Here is a 16,775-nt window from a genome sequence, read left to right as displayed (position 1 = left end):
GAGAGTGGGAAGGTCAGAAAAGAAGGCTGGGCTAGAGACAGATCTGAGAGTCGACAGACAAGGAGAAAATCCCTGAGGCCATGGGAGTCAGTGAGCCCCACAAACACTCATATTTGAAGGGAGGAGAATAGGGAGGAGGGAGAGGAGCCAGCAAAGGAAGTTCAGAGCCAACAGCCACAGAAATGAAAGGGAAACCAAGAGAGCATGGTGAAAGAGAAGCCAAGAGACACAGTTGCAAGGGGGCAGGGAAGGTGGTAGCATCAGGTGGAGGGTCTGCACCCTGCCAATGGGCTAAATGAACCTTACTCCTGTAGTCTGCAAATGTACATTGAACATCAGCTGGAGCTAGGCCTTGGGAATGGCTGGGCAAGGGGTGAGCCATGCAGAAGTGAGCAGAGCAGGCTAAACCATGTGGAAGGGAAAACGGGCTGCCAGGGCCCTGCACACCTAACTCCCTCCAGCTGCTGTTGGAGCCCACTTCATCCTGTGCTGCCTGGGGCACTCTGACCCCTGCCTAGCTTCCGGTCAGGGCCTGGCACACACTGGGGATCACTCAATGCTTGCAGCACTGCACTTAGAGAATGCAGCAAACGCAGGAGTGTCCCTCACTGGCTGACTCCCTTCGACCACATCTCTCCACCCCATTTTCAAACCCCTACCCAACTTACCTCACCACAGACCAGCCGGAGCCCCTCCTCCTCCTCCTGCCACTTCACCTTCAGAGTGGCCAGTGATTGGACTTGGTCTGAGTCAGGCCCTGACTCCTCCCTGCCAACCAATCAGAGTGGTGCTCAGTGTCCCCCTATTCACCCAAGTGCCCAAAGGCACCCAAGGGATGCTACATGAAAAGCCTAAAACAAGAGCCATTAACTTCTGCCTGGGAAGATGGAAGCCACCAAGCTAGTAAAGGAAAAGGCAAGTCTAGAAATGAGCTGTCCATGACTCCTCTGCTCCAAGATTCCCCTAGGCCTTGGCCAAGGACCTTTCTCAAGAAGCACCTCCCAGCTCTGAGCCCCAACCCATTCCTGGTTCTCATCTTTACTCCCTCTTTGGAATAGGTAGCAAGACCCGTTCTTTAGGCATCAGGTAAGGAACAGGGAAATGGAAAAAGACTGAGAAGGGGAAAAGAGTATGGGGTGGGAGGGGAAGGGATGGGACAAATGCAAAGAGATGGACAAAGAAAGGTGGAGGGGAAAGAGATTCTAAGCAGCTGGCCTGTGAGAAGGCCAAGGGCCTGCCTCTCCCCGACCCCCACCACCCCTGGGCAGCAGCCAGGGGCTGATGAGGCACTAGAGAGAGAATGAACCCAGCACAGGCAGCAGGGGCAGGGCCACAGCACAGGCAGCCCTTTGTGACCAGGAACACATACACACACTCACCAGGGGCCCTGGTGGGTGGCGGGAGTGACACTGTTTGGCTCCGGCTGCAGCTTCTTTGAGAACTTGTCCAGCAGCTCAGCCTTCTCTAAGAGATGGTTATCTGGGGGTTGCAAGAGGATGAGCCTGGGGCAGAGACAGATACCTAGCAGCCTCCTGGCATGCAAGTTCCCTCAGGCTGGGAGGGCTGCAGGAGCCCAGAGATGCTAGCGATGGGGAAGCTTCTGTCAGGCTGGCCTCTGCCCTGTGCCTGAGGGGCATCTGTTCAGCCCTACAGGACCTTCAGCCCTAGCAGTGTCCTCATAGCACAGGTCCCCAGGCCCACCCAGAACAGGACCTGCTCTCCCAGGGACAGAAGGATGATCACTTCGGGGTACTGCCCACTGAGGGTCCTGAGGGAAGGAAAGGGCATGGGGTTGATTCATTCCTGCCTCAGAGCAAGGCTTAGTCCCAGAAAGTGATGAAACAGAGCTCCACCTGTCAATGGCCTTTGGCAAGTCACTTCCCCTCCTGGGCTCTAGCTCTCTGCACTTAAAAATCATCCCAACTTCCCCAGGGCTGGTGTAAGGTACCCCTAGGCCGGAATAGAAAGTCCTTGGGCAATTATCCAGCAGACCTTCTGGAGGTTTGACCCTGGAACACACCTCCTCCCCCATCCACAGTCACTTCCTCTTTTCTCACCAGTTCCAGGGGAGGGTGGGGTGGTAAGCCCAGTCCTAGCTCCCTCCTCAACTTCCTTCCCACACCCAGTGCCCTGTCACCTTGACTGAGGCTCTGGGGCCTGGCCTCGTTCTCACACAAACCCCACCTCAGCCCCCAGGGCACTGGACCCCCCAACAAACCTAAAGGTCTCCATACCCAATTAAGAGGTAAGAAGACTGAGGCTTAAGGATGTGACCTGCCCAAGACCTCAAGACTGTCCCTTCGGTCTGATTTCAGCCCTCCAGTTCTCTTCAGTCCCTCAGACTCACAGCTCCTTGAGAGTTGGGGGGTGGGGGTGACCCCTCCCTCAAACTGGATGGTTCCACTGTCCATCTGAGCAGTGGAAAAACGTGGCTGCTGGAGGTGGGGGCTGGCCTCGCAACCCTGAAGGTACAGGCAGCAGCCTGGAAGCTTGCAGAGAAATTTTCCTGGATAAGAGCAGATTCGGCTGTTGGGGGTTGGCCAAGTTTAGCCCCAGCGAGAGAGCCGCTGGGATTGTGGTTAGACTTCCAACCCCAGACATACAGTCTCAGGTGACCAGAGGCGCGACACACTGGCATACCTGTTCAACCCGTCTTGAACTTCCACACCCCATCCTGACCAGCTGCCCAGAGACAATTCTGAGAGAGTCCGACTTGCCTGGGCTCAGCCAGCATCCGCCCGCGGCTCGGGGGCCCCCTGGTGTCCCCTCAGGCTGGGTAGGCTGATGGGGAGGTGCTCCATAAGCCTGCGCCAGCGTCGCCTGTGGGCGGCAGAGCCTGAGATGCACAGCCTCCTCCTTAGAGGTTCTGAGTGTCACCCCTCTCCGGATGGGCCAATAAGTGGCGGCTCTGGACAAGTCCCGCGTTCTTTCACTGCGCTACCCAGACCAAGTGCACTGATCAAACCCCTACCCCGGTGACCGCCCGGGAGGGGAGGCACAAGAGACTCTGCAAGACCAACACCTGGGGACGCACTTGCGCCTAGGAAGCCCAGCTCGTGGGAAGCAGGGCCCAGTCCTGAGGGACGAGGGCAGGGGGGCGAGGAGTGGTTCGTCCAGGTTCTAAGAAGAGCCTGGATGGCAAGGGGCGGAGTCCTGGCAGTCAGAGTGGGCGTAACGCACAGGCTCAAGCCATAAGGCAAGGCGCACTCGGGTCACCGGCGGAGGAACCAGCCAAACCCTCTCCCCGCGCCCGGAGCCGCGTCCCCTCAGCGGCCATCCTCTCAGCCCCGGGGCGCACTCACAGGCCGGCACCAGCTCCAGGAAGAGCGCCTTTTGCGTGCGGTCCCGAAGCCGTAACTGCCGCACGATGTGGCGTTTCCAGCGGGCTGCGGGGGCACCGGGGCCCCGGGGCCCAGCCATGGCCGCGTTCTCCCGCCTCGCAGCGTGCTCCTCCCGCCCGGGACGGCGCCGGGCCGCGGCGGGATGTCGCGGGGACTCCGTGACGCCAGGGGGCGGGCGGCGGCGGGGAATCCCCGGCTTGTCCCAAGAGCGCTCTGGCTGGAAGGGCCGAAGGCCGACGCTGGGGGAGGCCGCTTCGGGGTCTGCACCGCCGGGGCCCGTCCGAAATGTTCACCCAAGTAGGGGCTCCTGCGGCTGCGAGGGTCATAAGCCGGAGCGAGGTCGGAGCCTTCAGGACGGCTTCCCCCACGCAGTGGCCCGTTCCGGAGGCGGGGCCTTCAAGGCCCGGGTCTCTTAACCCCGCCGCGCCCGGGCCGAGTCCGAGAGCCGGCAACGCTCCCCCCGCCACCGCGGGCCTGGCGGAGCGCCCAGCCGGACCTGGAGGCCCTCAGTCCCCGGCTGTCTGCGGACACTGAGGGCGCGCAGGCGAGCTAAGGAGGCAGAGACGGGAAGGAGGAATCCCCGCTTTCCGAGGACGATGGCGTTAGAGTTGGGTCTGTGAGGGATTGAAATAGGAGTTGACCAGAGGGAGAGAGACTCTAGGCCTCGAGAAGAGCACATGCACAGGTTCCGTGGCACAAAAACACCCGGTGGGTGCCGGGCTGAGAGGACAAGATGCAAAAAGTTTAGGGCTCTACATGGTCGCTGAAATTTTAGGTCCCTGAGAGTAAAGGGATGCAGCTGGTTTCATCTGGAAAGCCCCTGGCCCGGAGGAGAGAAGGGGCTTGCTTGCCTGGGGTTGCAAGACAGTGGGTGGCTGAGACGGCCAGCACCCCAGTGGCCTGACCCAGGGCCCCACGCTTCACCCCACTGGGCAGCCTCTGGTGGAGCAGACACATGTATTGTGGGTACCCGTGAAAGTGAATCATGGGTCGCAGGGATCTATGGTCAAACTGCCTCTAGCTATGTGGCTACCCCCAGCTTTGAAGGCCCAGGCTCCTGGGAGACACGAAAGGAGGGACTCGTTGCACACAGCCTCACCCTGGGGCATGCCAGGAGGCCCTGCCCTCTGAGTGCTGGCAGAGCTGGCCATCCCTAGGAAACGAGAGAAATCGGGCAATGCTGGGAGGGCAGTGCAGGCCCTGGAGGAGATGAGTCTGTTGAGATTCTGATGGGGACAGGTCAGAGGATTTAGAAAGCGACGAAGGCCCAGACACCCCAGGACAGTGTAGCCTGCTCTGCTTCCGCAGTGAGCTGGGCTCAGTCCCCCACATGTCATTGTCTTAGATACCCATGGCCTTTGCACAGGCGGAGCCTGATGTTTGGAACACCATCCGGTCTAGGGAGCCTGGCTTCTAACCATGCATCACCTCCTCCAGGAGTACTTGCCTACCACTACACTGAGTTCAAGCTTCTCACACACCAGCCCCAGCTGGGTTCGAGTTACAACTGTCACCAGTTATCACACCATCCTGTGATCTGTGCAGTGCCCTTTGGGACAGGACCTGGGTCCCAGGTGTCTCTGCACCTCTAGCCCCAGCCCAGGCCTGACCTGTCTGTTGAAGGAGTATTTCTGTGTTAGATGGGTGGCAACGTTCCACAAAAGGCATGCCCAGGAGACAGGCACGGTACCCATGGAGACCCAGGGCCAGTTGGTGGCAGTGATGAATTCCCTTTAGAATTGGCTCTTGGGTGCTTGGAGACACTATATAAATAAGGAACTCTGGTTGTGTGCATTGGAGAGCATATTAACAGGGCTCAACTTGGCTGTGAGGTGCTGAGATGCTGTTTCTCTCAGGTAAGGAGTCATACTGGGCAGGGTTTTCTAATCCTTTTTTGACTCACAGAATACACCTAGGAAATGTTGAATAATTAGTCATTTTTGGATAGTATATGATAAAGAAGTGATTGATTTTCACTAAAAATATTCATGTTCTATTTTTAGAACATGAAAGATCGTATTATAAAGGTCACTTCAAATAAAATTTTAGCTAACATTCATAATATATGGAGACAAATTTTTGCTTTTTACATTTAACTTGCTGTTTAATGTGTCTCAAATAATTATGTAAAAGAAATATGATTTGACCAATAAATGTAAAAAATTGTTATACCGTGATTTGTCGACCTAATGGTACTTCACTTTTTTGGTTCTGTTTTGTTTTTGAGACAGGGTCTCTCTCTGTTGCCCAGGCCGGAGTGCAGTGGCACAGTCATGGCTCACTGTGGCCTCATCCTCCTGGGATTAAATGATCCTTCCACTTCAGTCTTCCAAGTAACTCAGACTATATATAGACACATGTCACCACCATACCTGGCTCTTTTTTTTTTTTTTTTTTTTTTTTTTTTTTGAGACAGGGTCTCACTCTGTCACCCAGGCTAAAATGCAATGGCACAATCTCAGCTCATTGCAAGCCCCACCTCCCGGTTGCAGCAATTCTCGTGCATCCACCTCCTGAAGAGCTGAGATTACAGGTGCACATCACCACATCCAGCTAATTTTTGTACTTTTAGTAGAGACAGGGTTTCGCCATGTTGGCCAGGTCATATTGGCTCCTGACCTCAAGTGATCTACCTACCTCGGCCTCCCAAAGTGCTAGGATTACAAGCATGAGCCACTGTGCCAGGCTGCCCAGCTCATTTTAAATTTTTCTGTAGAGAAAGGGTCTCACGATGTTGCCCAGGCTGGTCTCGAACTTCTGGGCTCAAGCCATCCTCCTGCCTTGGCCTCCCAAGTGCTAGTATTACAGGCATGAGCGACTGCACCTGGCCCTAAAGTACTTTAGAATATAGTTATAAACTTGCATTTGGGTTAGGCATCTCCCGGAAGCTAGAGTGATTGTTCAAAAAAAATCAGGCCACGCGCAGTGGCTCACACCTGTAATCCCAGCACTTTGGGAGGCCACGGCGGGTGGATCACCTGAGGTTGGGAGTTCAAGACCAGTCTGACCAACATGGAGAAATGTTGAGATTCACTCAAGGTGGCTGGCAAAATATTAAAGGAAATATTACAGAAAAGTTATAAGATATAATCGCTAACGTTTTGGAAGGCCAAAAGGTTTTTATTAACTTACGGAACAAGCTGAAAGCAGCCAGTTCTTACATTAGAGCATTAAATCATAAGGTGAATATTAAAGATAATAAAAGCTTCCCTAGTCGTCTGTCTACCCCACATCTCTTTGTCTGTACTCTGTTTACTCATGTAAACTTTGTGCTGGATGGTCCGCTCAAGGGGAGGTCGAAAGGAATTACCTGTTAATAGTGTTTACTCTAGGCCCCAGAACCAAAAGCTTTTATCATTCATAAAACTACTCTTTAACCATGATAATTATCCACAAGCATGTTGACTTAGAACCTCTGTTATTAAATCTATAGTGAATAAATGTGAGGAGGAACAAGGAGTAGTAGTCAGTTAGCTGCAGCTGCCCTCTGAGAGCAGCTGAGGACCATCCCTAGCCCACTCCATTCACTGTATTCTAGTGTGTGTATGTACATTTATTCATCCATTGCTAAGTCAAAGTCTGCAGGATAGACCTCCACGGGTGGTGATCAGTGTCTCAGAGAAACCCCATCTCTACTAAAACTACAAAAATTAGCTGAGCATAGTGCACATGCCTATAATCTCACCCACTCGGGAGGCCGAGGCAGGAGAATCTCTTGAACCCGGGAGGCGGAGGTTGTGGTGAGCTGAGATTGCACCATTCCACTCCAGCCTGGACAATGAGAGCGAAACTCCATCTCAAAACAAACAAGCAAAGAAAAATAAGTTCAAGTTCCCCTTGCTTAGAACCCTTGAAGGCTTTCCAGCATAGTCAAAGCAAATCCCAAACACTTTACCATGGCCTTCAAGGCTCTGCTTCATCTGGTCCCTGCCTACATCGCTGACCTTACCTCTTCCTACTCTTTAACCTTATTCACTGCACTGAAATCCCACTGCCAAGCTTAGTCCCACCTTGGAGGCTTTGCCCTGACGGCACCCACTTCCTACTGTTCTTCCTCCACAACTTTTAGGGGCTGGCTCCTGCATAACAGGCAGATTTCAGAAGACCTTTCCTGTCACCCAGTCTGAGAAGGCCCCCATCCCAACCAGCATCTATCATATCACCCAGTTGTTCTTCTTTTCAGAGCACCTATTATTCCTAGAAAGAATCACATTTCTGTGTTTGTTACTTGTTTGTTACTGTCTCTTCTTCCAGGCTGGGAGCTTCAGGAATGCCAGAACCAAGCCAATCTTGATCTAGGCTCCGTCTTCAGCACCTAGCACTGGGTTTGGCCCCACCTGAGTTCGTAATCAGTAAATATGTATTGCTGTTGCTGTGGTATCAAAAATAAAAAAAAAAACAAACACAGTTTTCATGGTCCAATGCTTAGAAGTTTTGAAATAAAAAATGTAGCTATTTTTTGGCCAGGTGCAGTGGCTCACACCTGTAATCCCAGCACTTTGGGAGGCCAAAGCAGTGGATCACTTGTGGTCAGGAGTTCAAGACCAGCCTGGCCAACATGGTGAAACCCTTCTCTACTAAAAATACAAAAATTAGCCAGGCATGGTGGCACGTGCCTGTAATCCCAGCTACTTGGGAGGCTGAGGCGGGAGAATCGCTTGAACCTGGGAGGCAGAGGTGGCAGGGAGCTGAGATTGTGCCATTGCATTCCAGCCTGGGTGACAGAGCAAGACTCCGTCTCAAAAAAAAAAAAAAAAAAAAAGTAGCTATTTTTCTTTTTTTATTGTATTTATTTATTTTTATAGAGATGGGGTTTTACCATGTTGGTCAGCTGGTCTCAAACTCCTGACCTTGTGATCCATCTGCCTTGGCCTCCCAAAGTGCTGGGATTACAGGCGTAAACCACAGCACCCAGCCAAAAGTAGCTATTTTTCAAATTGGAAAACCAATCACATGCACATAGCAAAATATTAAAATAGTACAAAAGTGAGCCTGTATGCTTCACACCTTCACATGTTGATGAGGACAGGACAGGCTGGTCTGTGGTCTTTTGGCAATTATTTAATACAGTAATGTCTTTTTTTTTTTTTTTTTTTTGGAGATGGAGTCTCGCTCTGTCACCCAGGCTGGAGTGCAATGGCACCATCTCAGCTCACTGCAACCTCTGCCTCCTGGGTTCAAGCAATTCTCCTGCCTCAGCCTCCCAAGTAGCTGGGACTACAGGCACACAACACCATGCCCAGCTAACTTTTTGTATTTTAGTAGAGACAGGGTTTCACCATGTTGCCCAGGCCAGTCTCAAACTCCTAAGCTCAGGCCATCCACTTGCCTTGGCCTCCCAAAGTTCTGTGATTACAGGTGTGAGCCACCACCCCTGACAATACAGTGATTTCTAATATTGCCTATGACTCTGTTGGCTGAACTCAGCTGGTGATTCTCACTTTGAGTGGCTTATGTGACTGTGATCACACCAGGACTGGAGTTACTTGAAGACTCAGCTGAGCAGGTTGCTGTTGATGGCTCGCTCATTTGGCTGGCAGGAGAAGCCATCTTTTGGCTAGAGGGTTGGAGCTGCAAACCAAAACACCTACATAAGGCCCCTTCACGGCAGAGCATGGTGGCTAGATTCTGAGAGGGAGCATCCCAAAATGTGCATCCAACAGTAGGAAAGCTAGGAGAAATTAGAACACATCACTTTCTCTGCATTCTGTTGACCAAAGCAGTCACGGATCAGCCCAGATTGAAAAAGAGGAGATACAGAACCCAGCTTTCGATGAAAGGAATGTCAAAAAATGTCTGGCCATCTTTAATCCACCACATGTGATACTAAATAAAACTCCAAATCTCAGTCACTTAACACAACAAAGGCTTATTTCTCACTCGTCCCACATTAGACAATGATGCTGTACTGTTCTCTCCTAGCAGTGACTCAAATCCAAACTACATCCTTCTGACATCACCATAATCTCAGTTATTTGATTACAACTGCTCCAATGGGGGTAGGGGAGAGGAAAAAAGTTCATTCACACTAACACTTAATTGCCTTGGACTGAAGTGACACATTCTTCTGCCCAATTCCAATTGGTGAAATCACATCTACTAGGAAGGTTGAGAAGTATAGTCTTTCCATATTCCCTGGAAAAGAGAAATGGGTGTGGATACATCACTGTGGCTAACACATACTAGTTTCCCAATCTCTTCCTCTAAAAGCATCACCACTAACACTACAGAGTGTATACTTCCAGAAATATTTATGCATATACAAGACATAAAACAGAAAAGGAGTCAGGCACGGTGGCTCATCCCTGTAATTCCAGCACTTTGGGAGGCCAACGCAAGCAGATCGCTTGTGTACAGGAGTTTGAGACTGGCCTGGGCAACATGGCAAAACTCTGTCTCTGCCAAAAAAACAAAAATTAACCAGGCATGGTGACACGTGTCTGTAGTCCCAGCCACTCTGGAGGCTGAGGTGGGAAGATCACTTGAGCCCAGGAGGTGGAGGGTACATTGAGCTGTGATCATGCCACTGCACTCAGCCTGGGTGACAGAATGAGACCTTCTCTAAAAAAAAAAAAAAAAAAAAAAAAAAGCCCACAAAAAACACAAAGGGTAGCATTTACATACTTCGACTTTATACACTTCCACACTTTGAGGCTTTATTTAACAGTCTCACTCTGCTGTCCAGGTTAAAGTACAATGGCACAATCATAGCTCACTGTAACCTCAAACTCATGAGCTCAAACAATCCTCCCACCTCAGCCTCCTGAGTAGCTAGGACTAAAGATATGAGCCACCACACCTGGCCAAGCAAAAGATTTAAATAGACATTTCTTCAGGCCAGGCATTGTGGCTTACACCTGTAATCCCAGCACTTTGGGAGGCCGAGGTGGGCAGATCACCTGAGGTTAGGAGTTTGAGACCAGCCTGGCCAGCGTAGTGAAACCTCATCTCTACTAAAAATACAAAAATTAGCCAGGCATGGTGGCACTTGCCTATAGTCCCAGCTACTCAGGAGGCTGAGGCAGGAGAATCACTTGAACCTGGGAGGCAGAGGTTGCAGTGAGCAGAGATCGTACCACTGTACTCCAGCCTGGGTGACAGAGATACCATCTCAAAAAATAAATAAATAAATACACATTTCTTCAAAGAAAATATACAAATGGCCAATAAGCATATGAAAAATTGCTTACCATCATCATTAGGGAAGTGCAAATAAAAAAACCATAATGAGATAGCACTTTATACCTAGTTAGATGGCTATAATTTTTTTAAAAGAAAATCACAAGTGTCAGCCAGGCTTGGTGGCTCACGCCTAGTCCCAGCACTGTGGGAAACCGAGTTGGGCGGATCACAAGGTTCGAGTTTGAGACTAGCCTGGTCAACATGGTGAAACCCCATCTCTACTAAAAATACAAGAATTAGCCAGGCGTGTTGACAGGCACTTGTAATCCCAGCTACTAGGGAGGCTGAGGCAGAATCGCTTGAACCCAGGAGGCAGAAGTTGCAGTAAACCAAGATTGTACCATTGCACTCCAGCCTGGGTGACAGAGACTTGGTCTCCAAAAAATAGTAATAATAAAAATAAAATAAGGCTGGGCACAGTGGCTCATGCCTGTAATCCCAACACTTTGGGAGGCCGAGGCGGGTGGATCACCTGAGGTCAGGAGTTCAAGACCAGCCTGGCCAACATGGTGAAACCCCATCTCTACCAAAAATACAAAAATTAGCAGGGTGTGGTGGCACTTGCCTGTGATCCCAGGTACTCAAGAGGCTGAGGCAGGAGAATTGCTTGAACCCAGGAGGCGGAGGTTGCAGTGAAGAGATCATGCCATTGCACTCCAGCCTGGGCAACAGAGTGGGACTCTGTCTCAAAAAAATAATAATAATAATTAAAAAATAAAACATATAGAATAAACAAACTAATAGAGACAGAACGTAGACTAGAGTTTACCAGGAGTTAGGGGGAAGGAAGAATGAGGAAGTATTGCTTAATATTTATAGAATTTACATTTGGGGTGATGAAAAAGTTTTAGAAATAGTAGTGGCCAGGCACAGTGGCTCATGCCTATAAATCTAGCACTTGGGGAGGCTGAGGTGGGTGGATCACTTGAACCCATGAGTTTGAGAGCAGCATGGGCAACATAGGGAAACCCCATCTCTACAAAAAATATAAAAATTAGTGGGGCATGGTAGCGTGCATCTCATCCCAGCCATTCCAGAGGCTGAGGCGGGAGAATCACTTGAGCCTGGGAAGTCGAGACTGCAGTGAGCCATGATTATACTATTGTACTCTAGCCTGGGTGACAGAGTGAGAGCCAGTCTCTTAAAAATAAAAAAATGGCCGGGCGCGGTGGCTCACGCCTGTAATCCCAGCACTTTGGGAGGCCGAGGCAGGTGGATCACGAGGTCAAGAGATCGAGACCATCCTGGTCAACACGGTGAAACCCTGTCTCTACTAAAACTACAAAAAATTGGCTGGGCATGGTGGCGCGTGCCTGTAATCCCAGCTACTCAGGAGGCTGAGGCAGGAGAATTGCCTGAACCCAGGAGGCGGAGGTTGCGGTGAGCCGAGATCGTGCCATTGCACTCCAGCCTGGGTAACAAGAGCGAAACTCCGTCTAAAAAAAAAAAAAAAAAAAAAAAAAAAAAAAATTTGGTTAAAATGGCAATTTCTATATTACTTATATTTTATCATTTTTTTTTTTTTTGAGTTGGAGTCTTGCTCTGCAGCCCAGACTGGAGTGCAATGGCGTGATCTTAGCTCACTGCAAACTCTGCCTCCGGGGTCCTGGTTCAAGCAATTCTCCTACCTCAGCCTTCCTAGTAGCTGGGATTACAGGCACGAGCCAACATGCCCAGCTAATTTTTGTATTTTTTAGTAAGACAGGGTTTCACGATGTTGGCCAGTCTGGTCTTGAACTCCTGACCTTGTGATCTGCCCACCTCAGCCTCCTAAAGTGCTGGGATTACAGGCGTGAACCACCGCGCCCAGCCCACAATTTTTTTTTTTTTAAACCTCACTCAAAAAAGAATGACATCAACAACAAAACAAAAAAAGAGGCAATCTCTGGAAAAAAAATACTTGCAATATACATAACAATATAGTAAAATCCAGGCAGGGCACAGTGGCTCACATCTGTAGTCCCAACACTTTGGGAGACCAAGGAGGGTGATCACCTGAGATCAGGAGTTCGAGACCAGCCTGGTCAACATGGTAAAACTCCATGTCTACTAAAAATACAAAATTAGCCGGGCATGGTGGTGCATTCCAGTAATCCCAGCTACTGGGGAGGCTAAGGCAGAATAATTGCTTAAATCCGGGAAGCAGAGGTTGCAATGAGCTGATATCGCGTCACTGCACTCCAGCCTGAGCAACAAGAGCGAGACTGTGTCTCAAACAAACACCAAAAAAAACAAAGTAGTAAACAAACTAGTAAAATCCAGAAGATAGAACTTCTACAAATCAACAAAACTGAAACCCCAATATAAAAATGAGCAATGGCTTTCATCATTAGAAGAGAAAGAAAACTCAGTGATCTTGCATGCCCTCCAAAAAAACAAAGAAAATTAAAAGTTACCCACAAAAAAATTGAAATGTAAGTTAAAGTGCAAATGAGGGGTCATTTTTTTACTCATCATATTGGCAAAAGTTCAGAAATTGCAAGATATAGTCATGTACTGCATGAGGATGTTTTAGTCAACAACAGACTGCAGATATGACAGCAGTGCCATAGATTATAAGACTGTATTTTTTTACTATACTTTTTTTTTTTTTTTTTTGAGACAGAGTCTCACTGTGTCGCCAGGAGCCAGGTTGGAGTGCAGTGGTGCGATTTCCGCTCACTGCAACCTCCGCCTCCTGGGTTCAAGCAATTCTCCTGCCTCAGCCTCCCTAGCAACTGGGACTACAGGCCTGCACCACCACACCCAGCTAATTTTTGTATTTTAGTGGAGACGAGGTTTCACTATGTTGGTCAGGATGGTCTCAGTCTCTTAACCTCGTGATCCACCCGCCTCAACCTCCCAAAGTGCTGGGATTACAGGTGTGAGCCACCGCGCCCGGCTTTACTATATCTTTTCTACGTTAAGATACAGTACTCAGTGTAGTACATGCCGTACGGGTTTACAGTCTGGGAGCAACAGGTTATACCATATACACAAGGTGTGTGTTCTGGGCTATTCCCTCGTTTGTGTAAGTACACTATGATGTTCACACAAGGATGAAATCACCTAATGGTACACTTCTCACAGCATATCCTGGTCATTAAGTGATGCATGGCTATATTCAGAGTTGGTGAGGGTGTGGGGGAAATGGAGTCCATTGTTCATTGCTGGTGAGAATGTAAATTGGTTTAATCTCTTAGGAGGGCAATGTGGCCTTCTACACACTGATCTATACACACATCTTTGGATCCAGCATTTGCACTCCAGAGTGCAACAGGATGAATGGTTACAGAAATCATGGTACATTCATAATACAGAATCCAATGCAACTCAAGGAGCTGGATCTACGTATCCTAACATTGGAAATGTATGTCTGAAATACTTCATAATACTTCATAAAACCCAAAAGGTTTATTTCTGTTTCTAATGTTATGTTCTGTTTCTTTTTCTTTTTTTAATTGAGACACAGTCTCTCTCTGTCACCCAGGATCAAGTGCAGTGGTGCGGTCATAGCTCACTGTAGCCTTGACTTTCCGGAGTCTGGTGATTCTCCCGCCTCAGCCTCCCAAGTAGCTGTGCCTGCAGGGACGTGGCACCACACCAGGCTATTATTTATTTATTTTGAGACAGGGCCTTGCTCTGTTGCCCAGGCTGGAGTGCAGTAGCACAATCTCTGTTCACTGCAACCTCCACCTCCCAGGCTCAAGCAATCCTCCCATCTTAGCCTCCCAGGTAGCTAGGACCACAGGCATGTGCCACCATGCCCTGCTAATTTTTTTTTTTTTTTTTTTTTTTTTTTTTTTTTTTTTGTAGAGAAAGGTTTTTCCCATATTGTCCAGATTTGTCTCAAATTTCTGGACTCAAGCAATTCACCCACCTTGGCCTCCCAAACAGCTGAGATTACAAGCATGAGCTGTCTTAACTGGCCATATTCTGTTTCTACTATAAATGATGAGATTAAACGTTCAGACTGCTGTTGGCAAGTAGTTTCCACAAATGACACCTTTAGGGGTAGGATGGCTTTTTTCTCAGTACATGAAAAATCAAATGAGACATGAGCATCATGTCTACTTTTTTTTCCTTCCAGCCATGGCTTTGCAGCCTTTGACATCTGGATATGAGTTTTGAGCAGATAAATCCAAGAATCTGGCAACAATCATCTTGAGGCAAATTTGCAGGTTTACTTTTATGCTTCTTTTTAATGAGTTATTTATGTCCATAACCAATAGCCCACTAAAGATGATAATTAACTAAAATATATTAATATAATGAAAAACTAAACAGGCTGGGCATGGTGGCTCACACCTGTAATCCCAACACTTTGGGAGGCTGAGGCAGGAGGATTACTTGAGCCCAGGAATTCAACACAAGCCTGGGCAAAATGGCAAAACCCTATCTGTACTAAAGGTAAAAAATAAACTAAACAGTTTAAAAGTCTGAAATGGTTAAAAACATCCATATGGGCCGGGCGCGGTGGCTCACGCCTGTAATCCCAGCACTTTGGGAGGCCGAGGCGGGCGGATCACGAGGTCAAGAGATCGAGACCATCCTGGTCAACGTGGTGAAACCCCATCTCTACTAAAAATACAAAAAATTAGCTGGGCATGGTGGTGCATGCCTGTAATCCCAGGTACTCAGGAGGCTGAGGCAGGAGAATTGCCTGAACCCGGGAGGCGGAGGTTGCGGTGAGCCGAGATCGCGCCATTGCACTCCAGCCTGGGTAACATGAGTGAAACTCCATCTCTCAAAAAAAAAAAAAAAACATCCATATGGGGAAAGTGGGTTCATCTGTAGCTGTCTTTGTTTGGGCTACTATAACGAAACACCTTAGAGTGGGTAACTTATAAACAAGAGGAATTTATTGCTCACCTTTCTGGAGGCTGGGAAGTCCAAGATCAAGGCACCAACAGATTCAGTGTCTGGTGGGGACCTGCTCTTTGCCTCAAAGACGATGCCTTCTCTCTCTGTTCTCACATGGTAGAAGAGGCCTGGGAAGCTCCCTGGAGCCTCTTTGATTAGGGCACGAATTCCATTCATGAGTGTGGAACCCTCATGACTTAATCACTCCCCAGAAGCCCCACATCTGAATACTGTTGCACTGGGTATCAGGTTCCAGTGTATGGATTTTGGGGGGTTACCAGCATTCAGACTACAGCAGTCTCTAATGGGGTCTCAGCACGCCCTGACCTTGTGTGCATACCACATGCACTCATTGTTCACTGTTACTTTTGTGAAAGTTGCCAGAATCAAAATGGAGTCACTTGGCCTGGAGTGGTGGCTCACACCTGTAATCCCAGCACTTTGGGAGGTTGAGGTTGATTCACTTGAATCCAGGAGGTTGAGACTGCAGTAAGCCCTGATCGTGCCACTGCACTCTGACCTGGGCAACAAAGGGAAAGCCTGTCTCAACAACAACAACAACAACAACGGAGTCACTAATATTTAAAAAAAAAAACAAAAAACAGCTTAATCTCAGCACTTTGGGAGGCCGAAGTGGGAAGATCACAAGGTCAGGAGATGAAGACCATTCTGGCCAACATAGTGAACCCCTGTCTCTACTAAAAATACAAAAATTAGCTGGGCATGGTGGCAGGCGCCTGTAGTCCCAGTTGCTCGGGAGGCTGAGGCAGGAGAATAGCTTGAACCTGGGAGGCGGAGGTTGCAGTGAGCCGAGATCACGCCACTGCACTCCAGCCTGGTGACAGAGCGGGACTATGTCTCAAAAAATACAAGGCTGGCCGGGCGCGGTGGCTCAAGCCTGTAATCCCAGCACTTTGGGAGGCCGAGGCGGGTGGATCACAAGGTCAAGAGATCAAGACCATCCTGGTCAACATGGTGAAACCCCGTCTCTACTAAAACTACAAAAAATTAGCTGGGCATGGTGGTGCGTGCCTGTAATCCCAGCTACTCAGGAGGCTGAGGCAGGAGAATTGCCTGAACCCAGGAGGCGGAGGTTGCGGTGAGCCGAGGTCACGCCATTGCACTCCAGCCTGGGTAACATGAGTGAAACTCCGTCTCAAAAAAAAAAAAAAAATACAAGGCTACGTGCCGTGGCTCACATCTATAATCCCAGCACTTTAGGAGACCAAGGTGGGAGGACTGCTTGACCCCAGGAGTTCAAGACAAGCCTGGGCAACATGGCAAGACCATGTCTCTACAAAATTATAAAATTAGGTGGGGCGCGTACCTGTAGTTCCAGCTGCTCAGGAGGCTGAGGGGATCACTTGAGCCTAGGCGGCAGAAGTTGCAGTGAGCCAAGATCTCGCCACT

General features: G+C 49.3%; 1 protein-coding gene across 8 annotated transcripts in view; it reads right to left on the bottom strand.

Annotated features, from left to right (window-relative positions):
• The window catches only part of ATG16L2 (autophagy related 16 like 2), a 28,824-nt gene extending 25,215 nt beyond the window's left edge, over positions 1–3,609 (bottom strand). For 4 of the 8 annotated variants that reach the window (XM_032258863.1, XM_032258866.1, XM_032258861.1 and 1 more), the window contains exons 1-3: positions 3,303–3,608; positions 1,380–1,479; positions 669–768 (exon numbers count right to left, since the gene is read on the bottom strand). In XM_032258863.1, the coding sequence (XP_032114754.1) occupies positions 669–768; positions 1,380–1,479; positions 3,303–3,420 (318 nt within the window). In that variant the 5' untranslated portion in view covers positions 3,421–3,608. Of the gene's footprint in view, positions 1–668; positions 769–1,379; positions 1,480–3,302 lie in introns of all 8 variants that reach the window. The other 4 variants (XR_004262901.1, XM_032258865.1, XM_032258864.1 and 1 more) reach the window with 3 other exon arrangements.
• Between the last annotated feature and the right edge of the window lie 13,166 nt (positions 3,610–16,775).

The sequence above is a fragment of the Sapajus apella genome, unplaced genomic scaffold (assembly GCF_009761245.1).
Source record: "Sapajus apella isolate SASKATOON/1434 unplaced genomic scaffold, GSC_monkey_1.0 scaffold106, whole genome shotgun sequence".
NCBI classification, from domain to species: domain Eukaryota; kingdom Metazoa; phylum Chordata; class Mammalia; order Primates; family Cebidae; genus Sapajus; species Sapajus apella.
Note: the sequence above shows the minus strand (reverse complement) of the source record. Positions and strands in the feature narration are given on the sequence as shown.